At 42.9% G+C, this 16,013-nt stretch overlaps 2 protein-coding genes across 2 annotated transcripts; one reads left to right on the top strand and one right to left on the bottom strand.

The window, feature by feature from the left end:
- Positions 1-5,974: 5,974 nt before the first annotated feature.
- dlx6a (distal-less homeobox 6a) lies at positions 5,975-8,813 on the top strand. The gene is made up of 3 exons (XM_044015256.1): positions 5,975-6,929; positions 7,603-7,796; positions 7,951-8,813. Exons 1-3 carry the CDS (start codon positions 6,623-6,625, stop codon positions 8,188-8,190), a joined length of 741 nt encoding a protein of 246 aa, XP_043871191.1. The 5' UTR covers positions 5,975-6,622; the 3' UTR covers positions 8,191-8,813.
- A 4,157-nt stretch (positions 8,814-12,970) lies between these two features.
- Positions 12,971-15,748, bottom strand: dlx5a (distal-less homeobox 5a). The gene is made up of 3 exons (XM_044015246.1): positions 14,217-15,748; positions 13,658-13,842; positions 12,971-13,488 (listed from the first exon to the last, which is right to left on the bottom strand). Exons 1-3 carry the CDS (start codon positions 14,575-14,577, stop codon positions 13,174-13,176), a joined length of 861 nt encoding a protein of 286 aa, XP_043871181.1. The 5' UTR covers positions 14,578-15,748; the 3' UTR covers positions 12,971-13,173.
- Between the last annotated feature and the right edge of the window lie 265 nt (positions 15,749-16,013).

The following is a 16,013-nucleotide window of genomic DNA, read 5'->3' as shown; positions in this document are numbered from 1 at the left end:
AGAAGCGCTGCAGTCTGTATGAAACTACAAGAGTCTCAGAGTTTCTGTGAACAGGACGAGAACTTAAACACCGCAAAAAAAAAGAGAAAAAAAAGACCTCAGTGTGATGTGAACATGCAGTTTCAGGTGGGCGTGTCTTAAGGTGTGGCAGACAAAGGTCCTCAGCTATCACCTGACAACCTCCTGCAACCCACAGCTCATGAGAACCCGAACATGCTCGTCCACCAACATTTCACCAGGTGTGACTCTCTCTCGCTCTCTCTCTCTCACTCACTCCTTCTTCTCCTCCTCCTTCTTCTTCTTTTTTTCCACTTGAGCGCACACGGTGCTCTTAAATTTCAGCCTCTTTTATTTTGCAGTCAGTGTTGGCTATTGTGTTCAGCACTTCCTCCACTGGTGCATTCAATTCCTACGTGAGACTTTCCTGTCGGAGCACACACACACACACACACACACACATACTTTCTGTGCATGTTAGCCTTTAAAAAAGTATTTCCATTGATTTCCATGGGAATTTTAAACTTCAATTCGGTTTAAAGTTATTTTTAGCAATATTGATTTTCTTATTCTGTACTTTAAACCACTGTTTGGGGTGGATATGTTATAGATTTTGTTTACACTAAATACTTTATTTCATAAATTAATTTTGTCTTTAAGACTGTGGCCCTTCCTCTCGTTCCACAGGGGGCCTTGAAACACAGCTCATTTAAAATGATTTAAGATATTCTAATAGCCTGTAATTGTTTGAGATTATAATTCCAATTTTTGGGTAGATCCCCACACCTCACAGTAAAACCATTTAATTAATTTCCAAACAATTCCTTTAATATTCCTTTACTGGCGGCGCCACTCGAACAACCTATTATTAGGCTCCTTCAGTTGGGACATTTAATAAACCCTCGACAATTTATTATATCCTTTCTCTCTTTAAAGGCTTCGCCGATAATCCAGTGGCCCGCGTGTCATCTCTCCATCTCGCGTGGCGCTCACTGGAGGCGCGCTCCGGAGCCCGTGGATGTCTCCAAAGCACCTGCCTGCGCTCGGACACAGACTGTGACAGTGATGAAGGCCTCAGCATCTGTTTTGTGTCACTGATAAATAATCCTCCAATCACTGGTAATTAATGGGGGGGAGGAAGAAAAAAAAAGAAGAGGCCTAATCTCCACAAGACATTATCTTGCAGTAATATTTCTGTGAGTTATTTAAAATCATATTCGTATTCTTCAGATTTTACGTGGGATTGTTTCAAAAATGAAGGTCAGTTTGACATAATACAAGATTTACTGACAGGTTACATGAGACGTGGACCAGTATAAGAAAAATAATAATAATAAGAGTAATAATAATAATAATACTAATAACAATAATAAGTCTACTCTGCATCTTTGTTTCTCACTGTGACATGTTCATTTGTTCATTTGTGCCTAATGGTTCAACGTTTCACGAGTTTCCTGCTGCTGCTCGTTTCCACGCAAGATGTACTGTACACACACACACTCTCTCTCTCTTTCTCTCTCTCCCTCTCTCTCTCTCTCTCTCTCTCTCTCTCGCTGTATCACCACAGATGAAAAGGCGCTGTAATTATTCCAGGAGGTTGGGAACTAAATGATTGTCTTTGAAGTAGGCCCGGGCCTTGGTCTACATTAGAAGCCAAGCATGTGATTTGCAACTGTTGAAGTAAAAACCCTCACTCTGCTGCAGAGGGAAAAAAAACACGGAAAAACGAGGAGGGTGGATTCTCGGCAAAAGAAAATGGTATCTTTGTTTGCGCCCCTTTGTTTACCGGGGGATTCTTTCTCCATTCTCCCCCCTTTTTCCATTTTTACTAATTCATTTCAATGGCTTTCAAACTGGAAAATGGAAATGTTGCTCCTGCCCTCTATTTCGGCGGCAGCGTCCTGGCAACAGAGCAATTTTCTATCATCAGGGATAAACGGCATCGAACAGTACATTCTGATAAAAAAAGAGCCCATGATTGCTGGCCTTCCTGTCTGTCATCTACAGACCAAATCCTCTCCTTTAAGACCGACCACTGTGCTGTCAGACCTAATAATGTCGCGTATTAAGTCGAGACAGGAAAGAAGGGGGACCAGTGCAATCCCAGGGACTCAGTCACACACACAGAATTCACATCAACTTTCTGGATATATGTGGCCCTTTTCGTTATAGATCATATGTCCTAAAAGAGAACTACTAGAATATCTCACCCCTTAGATACCCGCCACCCCTCTTTGTCTGATAATGTACACGGGTAGATGGTAAGATGCGTAATCTTCTGTTTGACTTTGCCAAATCAGTGAATTTCACGTTTGCTTGCCTTCGTTTTAGAAACAAGTGAGGAATAAAAACGAAAACATGCTATGGCTGTGCAGGAGCAGTGCAATCACTCATGTGACCCTAAACATGAAGGGAGAGAGAGAGAGAGAGGGCGACAAGAGAAATGAGCAGTCTTAATTAGGACACGCGGGCCCTGAGTGGGACCAGTGCAGCTTCAGTCGTGCCAAATTAAAACCATTAGCCCTCGAGAGGCAGTGAAGACTCCAGTGGTGCAGCGTGTCGCTTATTTGTGGCCATTTATAGTTCCACAACCGACAGATCCACCTGAAAGCCCTGCACCTGCAGTCATGCATATGCCAATGTTTCGATTTAAATATTTAAAAAAGCAGGGAGATAATGAAATCATAATTTGTGATGCAGGGACTTGTGTGAACAGTCGGCCTGCCTGGGGGGTGCATACATGCATACATGCATTCCGGCCTTCTTTATGACAAAACCACATTCATCTTTCTTGGTGTAGTTGTGAGCTTTTTACAAAACACATCAAAGCGGCACATAAGTGGGTTTGCGTATGTGCGCCTTGCGCAATTTGTGTGCGTAAAAGCGCCGCGCCACCAATTGGGAACATAAATTCTGCTGGAGCATTAGAGGTTTGTCGTGCGTGTGTGTGTGTGTGTGTGTGGGTGTGCGTGCGCGCGCGCGCGTGTGTGTGTGTGTGTGTGTGTGACTACAATGACCTGTGTTATACACTGACAGCTGTGTGGTGCGCCTCTGCGCTTCCCTTCGCCACTTCCCGCCCTCCACAAGGCAGAGATGGAGAGTCTTTGACGCCTGCCTGTCTGTGACGCACCAGTGGCTTTGCGCTGTGGAGAAGGGAGACATGCTGTTTAAGTGGCTCCCGGTCTCACTGTGTGCAGTGACAAGCCGCCGCGTCCTCAGCCGCCCAGGCTTTCGGGTGGCTCTCCATGCGAGCCTGCAGCTGCTGGCGCTGTCAGGACAGACCGCAAACGCCCGACGGCCTTTCGCAACAATTATGACCTTCGTCTCCTCTGGACCTCGGTGTTAACGCACGGGGATGATTAACGCGTGTGGCCAGATAGACAAGTGGAGAGAAAAAAAACAAAAAACGTGTTAAAATAACCACTGACACACATCCACAGAGAGGAGGAGAGAGGAAACTAAAGTTGTACTTCTCAAACTGGCTAATTTCTTTAATCTATGTCTGTGTTCAACTGATATTTCCAGTTAACTCAAATGTGATTTAGTGAGAAACAACAACAACAGCACCAGGGTACACCATGACCCTACTCCCAGACAAAAGGCGTGAGGGAAGTCCCAGGTCTGATCCATCCAGAGCAGCGGCTGGATATTGGAGTGATTGTGGAGAGTCATTCATCAGCGTTTATAAGACAGCTGGAAATAAAGACCACTTCTGTTAAACCACCACGGTCATAGACTGTGCTGAAGGTCAATCATCTACTTATGCGGACAAAGTGATTTCTAGATTTGCAGCTGAATGCTGTTCAATTTATGACTGATATTTCATCCGAAACATGAAGCATAATCTAATGTGCAGAATAAATATGTGTAACTCGTATAATCCAGGAATATACCGGGTCACCTTCTTTTTGTTGTCTTTATAATTCTTTTAAATGTTTAAATGATGTCCTGTGCTGACATCAATGTGCCTCGCAATTAGACACGGCTGTCAGCACGCGCGCGCTGCGCTTCGTCTTAAAACATTTCACCAAAGCACCGAGGTCGAGTATGTCATGTTCTCTCTGTTCAAGCAAATCCGTCCTTTCACCACTTCTCTTAATATCAGCGTGCGCAGAAAAAGCCTGCGGGACACCAACACTGTGACATTATACCCGCACTGCTCTCCCGCCATTTAATAATCACACATATATGCACGACGCTCCAAAAAAAAAGAAATAAATAAAGGAGGAGATTGAAAAGTGTCATTTAATCGAACCCAGGGGTTTTAAGCCCGCAGGTAAAGCGCGCGTGTCTTTGTAGCAGCACTCGCATTCAGCCGATTAGAAAATGTGTAGGATCTGGTTTCCCCTCTGCGTGTCCGAGTGGAACACGGACAGGAGGAATTGGCCTCTGTGTAAAATCACTGAGGGGTGACCACGGAGCACGGTGCGCTGAAAGGTCTGCAAGGCCACACTGTGCCTACAATATAAGAATTATCAGAGGCACAAAAATGGAATAATAGTATAGCAAATAAACGAGCTTTGTAGAAACACTCTTACCTGCAGCCACACCTGTAGAAACAAGACGTGTTTGATAGAACTTGAAGTTTTTTTTAAAAAAAAAATAATAATAATGATCATTTATCTGCATGAGTGAAATAAATCCGCATGGATGTGTGTGGTGACTGAGTCCCATCCTCATGCAGCAGCCTCTGTGCTCCTCTCTTGGTCTCTCCGCTGCTGTAAAATGATTATCCGGCTGGGTTGCATGTGCACTTTTAAATCCCACAAAGTAAATAACAACCGTAGCTGACGATAATAGTAAGGTACCAAGTTCTTGTTGGAGAAGAGGAGAAAATTGAAACTAAACGCTGCATTTAGACAACCATTTTGATAAGAGGATAATTGAGGCGACACTGGCGTATAATTAGGGGGATAATTTATGCTATATCCACTTTTATTTCCACCCTCCCAAAATAAATCCAACAGTCCATAATCATTACAGGCGAATTGTTCTTAATTTTATAGCTGCAATTTGAGCAAAGTGTGGCCGCTAATCAAATAGGTTTTCACAGCAACTTGATTGCCCACGGTTGTATTTTTTTCTTCTTCGTCGACCTATTTGTGAAAATCGCTGCATCAAACGTACTGAAAATGAGGATTTCAAATCCACGTTGGAGCTGCAATAATGTGGAAATATCGTTTTGTTCGTATATATTCGAATCGAACATGTCACCCCCTCATGGGCAAACTGTATAATTTACATATATTGAGGACCCTATCAGGCCTCATATTACCAACAGGGATAAAAGACTCTGTCAGTTTATCTCGGTATCCACCCTTCTATGTGCAAAATAATCTATTGTACCTCAGGCATATTGTTATTTGATGTGTCACACGCACTGCATTTTGAATTGTCTGAGGATCTTTAATCATATGGTCAGTAGCCCCAGGGGAAAATACAGCAGTTATAATATATGTTACTCTCAGAGCAGAAGGGGGGTTAAATATGAATTACTATTAATGTAAATTATGTACACTGCGAAAAGAAAATGAAATAAAAATTTAAAAAATAACCACAAAAGTTATACTTTCCTCATAAAAATCCACAGAAATCTGCAGAACTAAAAAAAACAAAAAACAAATCCCACCTGTTTTAAGAGGTTTCCTTGAAATAAAACAGATCACTTCACTTGAGCAAATGTATAAAGCCACAAATTAGGGAAATAAATTGTTCAATGTTCATTTAATAGTGCTGGGATTGCAGCAAAGTCGTTTGTAAATGTTTACCATTTGACAGAATTAACATGTAATCCCCTTTAAAACGATGATTGGAGATTAATATGTTTGCAGTGGAGGATTAACGTGTAAATAATTTACTGACATTTTGGTTTGTTTTTTTGTTTTTTTAAAAAAAGGTCTGTTTATTATTAAGTAGGGATCCACTAACTACTTTCCCAAACAGGATGTTTGTGTGATGCTTCCCTATATGTAATTAATTCCAGAGGAAAGGAGGAGTTAAAGGCTGAGAAGGGGAAGCAGAGGAAGAAGGAACATATAGAGTCAATCAAAGTGCGCGCGGGGTTACTATATGTTGCGCGTCGTGCGTAATTTAGGGGTTTGGGTTAAAAAACAAAATCGACTCCAAAAAAGAGCTGGTTTTACGCGTGAAGCTTGTCTGTAGGAATTAGGCGTCTTTTCCCCACCACATTATTTCCCCTCATAGTGGCGGTGGGAGCTGGTAAGGTGGTTTAACTTCAGCTCAAGGCTCCGTGAAGCGCAGAGCACTGATGACGTTTGGGTTGGATGACCAATCGGAAGGCGCTGCCCTTTGGAGACAAACCATTCTACTTGTAGTGTCTGCATCAAGTCTGGAAGCAAGGGCTCAATTTTAACAGAATCCACCTTAAAATCTCTCCCTTAACTTATGCCTACCTTCCGCCACTTTGAGTGAGAATATCACGGGAACAAGGGGGGGAAATAAAGACGCGCGTGGAAAAACCCGGGTGTTAATAGGACAATATCTTTTTCGCGGTGGAGAGGGGAGAGAGAGAGAGAGACAACAACACAGCGCGAGGGAGAGAGAGAGAAAAACCGATTTGGTCTTGGGAGAGAGGGGGGTGAGTGCTCTCAAGGCAGAAAATTCGATGATGACCATGACTACGATGGCTGACGGTCTGGACGCTCAGGACTCGACCAAGTCTGCTTTCATGGAGTTTGGGCAGCAGTCGCAGTCACAGCAGAGCTCCCCGTCGATGGCCAGCGGCCACTACCCGCTGCACTGTCTCCACTCCGGCTCACACGCTCACCACCAGCACGACAACACGTCGTACCCCGGGACCAACACCTACAACAGGTCGTTACCGTACCCATATGTGAGCCACGCGCACCACAGCCCGTACCTGCCATCGTATCACAACAACACGGGAGGACAGACAAGGTTAGACGGCACAGGTAAGGAAAATCCCATTTTTCACCAGCCGAGTGGAAAAAATGCGCAATCCCCGACACGCCTGACACGCAGCATTACCGCAAAGATATCCTATTCTTTTTTTCCTTTTTTCTTTTTTAAACACCGGTGAGCCTCAGTGACGGACTCGAACCTCACTCCCTGCCATTGTTGGTGTCATCCCCGAAACCACTGCACGGCCACTCCAGTGAGCTACACGGAAGAAGATTGTGCGCAAATGGCACCGGATAATTCGAGATCCATGTCTCTCCAGCCTGTGCTGCTGATCCGTTTAGCACACTTCTCTCACTGAATGTGTTTTAATGCCCGGGGTGTGATCATCACCACCGCGCAATCCTCACCAACTACTCGTGGAAATTAGGCAGCCCGCACGCCCTGAATGTTGTAATTAGCATTTAATTGACGTGTCATTACCAGCAATATCCTAAATATGACAGCGTATGAGGATTATGGCTGCCACGGCCGCGTTAGGGCGCTGTGACATGTCAACGTTTATCACACCGAATTCTCTTCATTTTTTTTTAAATTTCATTTTATTTTATTTTATTTTATTTTTTTCCCCACACACTTTTTACTCGACGCCTCACATCTTCACGCCACACACGGATATCTCGCCACGGCGGCTGTGAATAATAACGTTGCTTGTTTTTGTTGCAGAGCAGCAGAAGACGACAGTGATCGAGAATGGGGAGATTCGTTTTAACGGCAAAGGCAAGAAGATCCGCAAACCTCGGACAATTTACTCCAGTTTGCAGCTTCAAGCACTGAACCACCGTTTCCAGCAAACACAGTACCTCGCTTTACCGGAGCGCGCCGAGCTGGCTGCCTCTCTGGGACTAACACAAACACAGGTATGATGTGTGTGTGTGAGGGGAGTATGCACCGATTTGAATGTTATAAATACATTATTTTAAATATTGTATGTGCCTTTGGTATTTGTTATGTCATATGTTATTTTTAGTGAATGAAACCCTCTCTTCTTCTCCTCCTCCTCCTCGCCCTCAGGTAAAGATTTGGTTCCAGAATAAGAGGTCGAAGTTCAAGAAGCTGCTCAAGCAAGGCGGCAACCCGCACGAGAGTGAACCAATCCCGGGCTCCATGTCCCTGTCCCCGCGCTCCCCTACCATCCCTCCAATCTGGGACGTCTCGGCCTCTTCCAAAGGAGTAAACATGCCGAGCAACAGCTACATGCCCGGCTACTCTCACTGGTATTCTTCCCCGCACCAAGACTCCATGCAGAGATAGACTGATGAGAGGCAGGAGAGAGAGAGAGAGGGGTCGGTGAGCTGTCCGGAGGCCTCCGCAAATCTCCGCCGTGCAGTTTCCAATGTCGCCTGAAATGAGTTGTCAGCGAGAGGCTGGACGCTGGAGAGGAGGCCGGAGGAGGAAGAGGAGGAGGAGGAGGAGGAGGAGAAGAAGAAGAAAAAGCTTCTCAGCATCTCTGCTGCTGCGGGATAGAAGTACAGCCAAGCCTCGGTGTGGTGACACAAACAAACAAGGGGAACTAACTTTTTTTTTTTTTCTCTAGCGTAACATGGCTGTTCAGTGGGCTCGCATATTTGTTATGCTTTCATTCATGTCAACATCTGAACGTCAATATACCAAATATTACCAGTGACATTTTTTTAGCCACTTTGGACAAAAGGCTGCCCACACACTGACCATGCGCTGTGGCGCACACGCAGAACATTTGCCATGTATGAAGGACTCCTGACTGCTTTTCCTTCTTCTTTTTTTTTTCCTCCTTTCTTTTTTTCCTCCAAAATGCAAAACCCAAGCAACTTGTCTGTCTGTAAATATAATCTGCGGTTTTAGTTGTACATACACTTTTTATGTTTTGTCAAGAGTAAACCGTGACTCAAAACAGATGCCTGCTGTTGCATTAATTTCCAGATCATTTAAAAAAAGAAAATCTAGGCCTCTCCATGTGCTCCCGTATTGGGCCAACATCACATCAGTTCCCGTGCCCCTGGTGAGTGCAGGCTCTGAAGAGACTATGTGAACATAAGGTTCTGAGTGAAAAGCCTCTTTTCTCCAGAGTAAACATCTCACATAAACCCGACGCGCTCAGTGGCTGCATGATGAAGAACACGACACTGTATAGATTTATCAAACGCAACCAGAGGAAATTAACTTACCCCTCACCGCTGCTGCCTACATTCACCTCCAAAGCCATTTGCTCCACGTCCAGCTTATCTTGTCATTTCACCCTCAATTATTAGAAGTATTGACAAAATGTTTTCTCCCTTCTCTCCGTCCTAATGCAGGGCGTTAAATGCCAAGCTCCACGGGATCGATGTTGAACAAAGCAGCCAGCTGCAGTGGCGTTCAATATGAAGGAGATATTTGGGACAATTTGTGGGTTTTTATCCAAGTGAGGCTTTTTTTCCATTCTCATAAATGCAGGCATAATTAGGGTAATTTTTGATGTAGCCCGCTGATTACAGCGTTTTTACCGTCAAAGATAATTACCTGTAATTTTCAACCACTTTTAATACTAAAAGGCATCTTTATTTGGATTTGAGGTAGCACAGATGGAACAAAAGGGGGAAATTATTCGGTTATTCATATACAAATTGCCGAGAAGAGTGAGCGCTCGGGATATTATCTGAAATTACAAGGCTGAAAAGCTCCACGCAGCTGTCAAATCGCGGATGTCCCACTGGCGCACACTGAGGACGCCTTGTACCTGCGGGGGCCCCAGGCTGCTGGGGGGGCCCCGTATCTGCTCTGTGGCCCCCGTCAACACCCATGATCCTCCTCACAGGAGAGGGGGAAACAGCAGCAGAGAGTAGTGAAGGCGCATCACCTGCAGGTTTTCATCATGATTTATACATGGGAGCGTGATAATAATCAGTGGCGTGCACAGACATGGCAGGGGGAGTGGGGGCTCAAGTGAAAAGGGCAGACCCCACACACACACACACACACACACACACACACACACACACATACACACCTCATAATTAATATGAATAAAAATAACAATAACAATGTTAGAGTGGCAAATGTTGCACTTAGCTCATACACTAATGCATTTCTTTACATGTTTCCACAAAATTACTGGATAAAAAAAACATTGTTGTTTTGCAGGAAATTACAAATCAAATGGAATATTGGGGGTAAAATTATACATTTTTAACTGTGAATCAATGATATGGGTCACATGAAAAATAAAATAAATATAACATTTAATAAAATAAGTCTTTAAGTGGTATAGATAGATAGATAGATAGATAGATAGATAGATAGATAGATAGATAGATAGATAGATAGATAGATAGATAGATAGATAGATAGATAGATAGATAGATGTGAAGGAGTGCAGCAGAGTGACAGAGGCAGATATGAGGGTGGGGGGCTGAAAGGAGGGAGGGTTGTGTCACTTCTTGCTCTATGATCTTTAGCCTCAAACAGACTCACAGCAAAAGCAGAAGCAGAAGCAGACTAAGATTCCACTCATCACCACATTAACTGCACCGGCACAACATGAATAAAAAAGCTCATAAAAATAAATACACACATAAATGAAATGTTTACTCCCACAAATAAAACATCAGAGTGTCTCAGAAAAATGCAGATTGTTGTGGTTTCAGTTGATCCAATGAGTAAAGACTCCTTATCAGTCTCTTGTAAATTAAATCAGGAACAGTCACAGGAGAGAAAATATAAGACTCTGCTCGCTTACCTTTCCTTTCCTTTGCTCTAACACAAACTAACCAAAAAAAGGCGCTGCACGGTTTTTACTGCTGCTGGTTGAATAAGCAAATCCAGGTGGGAAAGTGTTTGCACACCCTGGTAAGCTCTTATATATTGCCTGCAAAATTAGCTGTTATTACTGTCACTGTTTAGTGATGGCGAGCTTCGGGGGAAAAAAAAAGCCCTCTGCAATCAAGAACCAAGCGCATCTTTGCAAATTATAGGTAATTGTCAATGTCCAGATTATGATAATGGAGGCCCTAATCCTGGAGAATAATTATTGTGGAGTGTTACAGTTGAAGCTGTCCAGTAAAGCTAACTGTCATTATTTAGACTCGATTTGCAAAACGGGGGGAAACTCGCTGAGTGGAAAATGTTCGGTTGGAAATAAACGGGCTCTCGATATAATGGCACCACGAGTGTGTGTGTGTGTGTGTGTGTGAGAGAGAGAGAGAGAATGGATAGATGACAGAGACATACAGGTGTGTGTGTGTGTGTGCGTGTGTGTGTTTGTTTTGTCTCTTTAAAACCTTTTCTGGCATAAACACACTGACCTTGTCAGGACCAGTAGTCATCATAGAGACCATAACCTGGGCCTTATGAGGCAGAACCTTAATTGTGGTTGGGTTCAGGATAGAGTTAGCCATCATTAGTTATGGTTAGGAATAATACTTTCATTGATATGGAATTCAATCAAAGTCAGCGCAGTGTCCTCAGAATCTTGTGTGAGTGAGTAAGTGAGTGCGTGTCTGTGTGTGTGTGTGTGTGTGAGAGAGAGAGAGAGAAAGAGAGAGAGAAATGGATGATGATAGGGACATACAGGTGTTTGTGTGTGTGTGTGTGAGAGAGAGAGAGAGCGAGCGAGAGAGAGAGAGAGAGAGAGGGACGGACACGGACGCACAAGAGGCCTACGTGTGCGATTGTGCATGTGCGTGTGCGCGTGGTGTGAAAATGTCTCGAGTGACCTACTGAGACGCAAAAAAATAAAAAATGAGGCGAACAACACAAAGCAGTTGATGATGATTTTAAATTGAAGATGAACACTATGACAGTACTACATTTGTGTGTGTGTGTGATTGTTCGCCATGCAGGCAAATTCAATTAGGTCAATTTTCAAATCTGCTAATATGTCACGCAGTGACACGGTTTGTTTAGCGGTTTCTTGCAGCGGCAGCGCAGCTAATGCAGCCTGCTGATAATAACACGGTGAGGATCTCTCTCTCTCTCTCTCTCTCTCTCTCCCTCTCTCTCCCTCCCTCTCTCGCTTTCTTTGCCTTTCTTCCTTTTCTCATTTTTTTTTACCCGGAAGGTGGGCTGCGGCCGGGACTGGCAGAGCTCTGGAGCCGGTCTGCCCCCACAGGAATGCGGATTGTCTCAGATCTCCGTGCCGCCCCCCTCGCCTCCTCTCTGCCATTCAAAGCGTCTAATTGCAGGGAAGACAAAGCGAGATCGACTGCAGACTGTCTGCTGCAACAAGCCCTGCACGTCTGCTTTACAGAGCTGAGAGCCTCAGCCAGCTGCTGCTGCACGAAAACACCGTCTGAATTATACTATTATTAGCATTATTATTACTAATAATTAATATTTTGTATTGTTATTCATATTACTATGAATAACAATAATTCATGTTGTTGTGTGGTTTCAGATTGGTAAATATAGAACTACTGGTTGCAAAATACTGGATTTTTTTATATCATTATTTAAAATATGGATTTTACAATAATATATTACAGTTGACGATGTCACACTGAATCCGATTGTTTTACAAAATACAGCCTTACAAAATCTTCATCTGCACCGACTCCCACAAACACAATATAAATATTATACATAATAATAATAATAATAATAATAATAATGTGAAACAAGTGTAATTATAATTATATATAAAAGGACTGCCTTGTTATTATGGTACATAGACACGATTTCTCAGAAATGTACAATACCATTTTTTGCTGTGTTGTTTCAAAGCACTAAAATAATAAAATATTTACACATTATTTATGCTTTTTGATTTGATGATGGCATTTTCCTTAATTTCCTTCTCCAAAACACTAGGTTAGGTGACTTTTTCAGAAATAAAGACAATACTAACATTAACCATTAACAATAATAATTGTAATAATAATGATAATAACAATAATAATGATAATATTAATAGAATAAATATGACAAATGATAAGTATGGTAAATAAATGTACATTTTCTAAATCATCTTTAACTCATCGAACGTCACCTAAGACTCACAGACATAGCTCATGTCTGTGAGTCCGTGTCCGTGATTTTCGGTGTAAATAACAAGAGACTGCAGCAGAGAAGCCGGAGGTTTTTAAAGTTCCATTGTCCATTTAAACGTTTAATAGTCTTCCAAAAAATGCAATAAATTACATGCACACATTTACACATTTTACACGTTTCTTCTATGACTGTCATCAAATACATTTGCATATTCCTCTGAAATGTGAACACGAGTCCATAGAAGGAGAGAGAAAAAAATGAAGGAGGTTTGAAATGAACAACAGGGTTTTTTCAATATAACGTCCCCGCTCCAAGAGCCAGTGAGTGCTGTATCGAGTTAGGACTCTGCAGGTGGGAGGTCATGGAGCTTCCGGCTGGGGTGTACCACGACCCCGAGTTTTCCAAAAAGTTAGACGCGGTCGTGTTGATGTTCTGTGGCTGTAGGCTATGCGGCCTGGACGGGCCCTGTGTGTCCCACACGGCCGGGGACTGTGGAGAGTTGCACGCCATGGGGTCGCTGGAGCTGGGGCTGTGCTCCGGTAGATGCTCCCCGTTTTTAATGAGCTTCTTCATTTTTGATCTCCTGTTCTGGAACCAGATCTTGACCTGGAAAAAAACAAAGACAACAAAAGATTAATGTCTGATACAACCACAGAAACAATGGAAGGGGGAAAAGGAGACACGGTGCGTAAAAACGCACAAGATAAATAGAGGTTATTATTGACATATTTGATGATGAAATTCAAATGAAAAGACTAGGAAAATGTGAGCCCACCTGTGTTTGCGTGAGTCCCAGTGATGCAGCCAGCTCGGCTCTCTCCGGCAGCGCCAGGTACTGTGTGTTCTGGAAGCGCCTCTGCAGAGCGGCCAGCTGGAAGCTGGAGTAGATTGTGCGAGGCTTCCTCACTTTTTTCGGCTTGCCGTTCACCATCCTCACCTCAGGCTCGCTTATCTCTTTTTCTGTCAAAGCAATCGCAAGCAACAATGAGTACTTTGCTCCCAGTGTAAAAATGGAGCATCTATTAAACAGTATTCCTTCTTTTTAGTGGGATGCCACCTTTATCATTTTAAAGCCCATAGAAAATCTAGTGCCATAAACCAAATGTATTCCAGAGGAGAAAATAAGGAAAACTGTGCGTATTATTAAAAAGCTTCAAAGTCATTTTTAATCACAATTGAAGCCTCGTTTGTTGGATTCATTGTTTTATTTTTATGCAGAAAGAGTGGAACAATCAAATAGACTAAATAATACATCGACCACAAACTATTAATCTGCTCATGTTCATATAATAACAATTATAATGTAAAAAAAAAAATTATCTGCGGGGCCTTACCTTGTGGACTTGGCTGGGCTTGCACTCTGCTGTAAGCCCCAGTGTACTGATGGTAGGCGGGGGTCGTGTACGAGCTGTAATCGGTGTAGGATTTTGTCGAGTAATTTCCAGCGGACGCGTTGACACCCGGGTACTGGTACTGGTAGGCATTGAGAGGCTTCCCGTACGAGGTGGAGCTCGGTGAGCAGTAGCCGTGAGAGACTCCACCGGCGGGACTGTAGTAGCCGGAATCTGTGGCTGTGGACTCCGGTAAAGTAGGAGATTCCTGAGACGGGTGGTGCATGGCGGTTGAGAGTTGAAAGGAGCTCTGGAAGTCTGCAGGTTTCACACTCGGGATCCTCCGATCGAATACTCCAGTCATAATTCGAAAGAAAACGCGTGGGTGTTTTTGTCGCTTTTATTGTATTAGCACCAAAAAAGAGACGACGCAGTGTGATCCAAAGCAGCGTGGAGACTAGACTGGCATTGTTGAAAGGCTCTCAGGCCGTCGGGCTCTGGTGAAGACTGCAGCCAGCCCCGCAGCAAAGACTTGGTTAAATCCTAAACCGCGCTCTTACGCACTGCAGGGAGGATCTGGTTCCATTGGCCAGGGCGCACACAGACACAGCTACACCCAATTCACTCCGCCAGCTTTCTTATAAGGGGGGAACCACCAGGGCTATGTTGCTGCATTGTTGTGATTTTACACGATCAATCAATAGGAGTAATTAAAGTGTTGGCCAGTGGATGTTTTTTCAGATGGATGAATTACTGAGACAAATCCCTTATTACTAAAATGGCAGCAGCTGACTGATTATGAGGACAATCTTGTCTTCATTATTCTTTACTTATACATTCTATTAACGCGCAATACACGTTATTTTATTGTGTAAGTGATAAAAATAATAGCCTCTAAATCACAGCATACAAGTGAATGATACAAACACCTCACTTTAAAGAGAAATAAAGCATGAAACATATTTTCTGCCGATGTTTAGCCTTTTTAAAACAACATTTTAAACTACACCAATGAAATATTCGACTATTGCATCTAAGATATACTAGTATATACTGTCCACCAAAATGTGTAGCTAATATAATAATCAGCATATTAAACATTTAGATTATTGTAAAATATGTTATATACCATAAATCACAACAAATGCCTGCCCACAATGCGATTTTTCGTATTCAAGAACAATTTTGGGTTTTCCTGGTTGGCATCATATAACAACGATAATATGGACCATGATCAATAACGATTTATATTATCTCATGTGAAAGAACACGTAGCAGAACATGCTAAATCAATGCTCAGCGCCACTGTCTGACACATTCAGCGGTGAACAGCGCCGACCAGTGGACAAACCCGAGGTGCTGCACTCGAGGGGCAAACCCGCAAAAACGAAGTGCTCACACAAAACCCATTTCTTTTAAACCACAGTACTGCAATTATACCGGTGCAATTAACATGTACAATCTTTTAGACTATTTACTCTGTCATATACATCATAATATGTTGCAAATTGTCGTAATGCATGTTTACAAGTTTGCTTGGTTTTTTTTTTACTACTAATAAAGATATATCTTATCTTATTTGTAAATCTTTAAATCCACTTGTAAAACACCACAATGGGGCCATAATAAACTCATCAAGAAAGCAGATAATTTGTCATGACAGAAAGTATCATTTCATTATATTTTTAGAGCTGATTAATTGGCAAAACTGCACTTGGACTGTGCAAAGATGACAAGCCAGGTCCTCAAAAGGAAAATGTACCATTATGAGCAAACCACAATAGTGTTTGCCTGCAAAGC

The sequence above is a fragment of the Solea senegalensis genome, unplaced genomic scaffold (assembly GCF_019176455.1).
Source record: "Solea senegalensis isolate Sse05_10M unplaced genomic scaffold, IFAPA_SoseM_1 scf7180000013113, whole genome shotgun sequence".
Lineage (NCBI taxonomy): Eukaryota > Metazoa > Chordata > Actinopteri > Pleuronectiformes > Soleidae > Solea > Solea senegalensis.
This window is presented reverse-complemented; position numbering and strand designations above follow the sequence as displayed.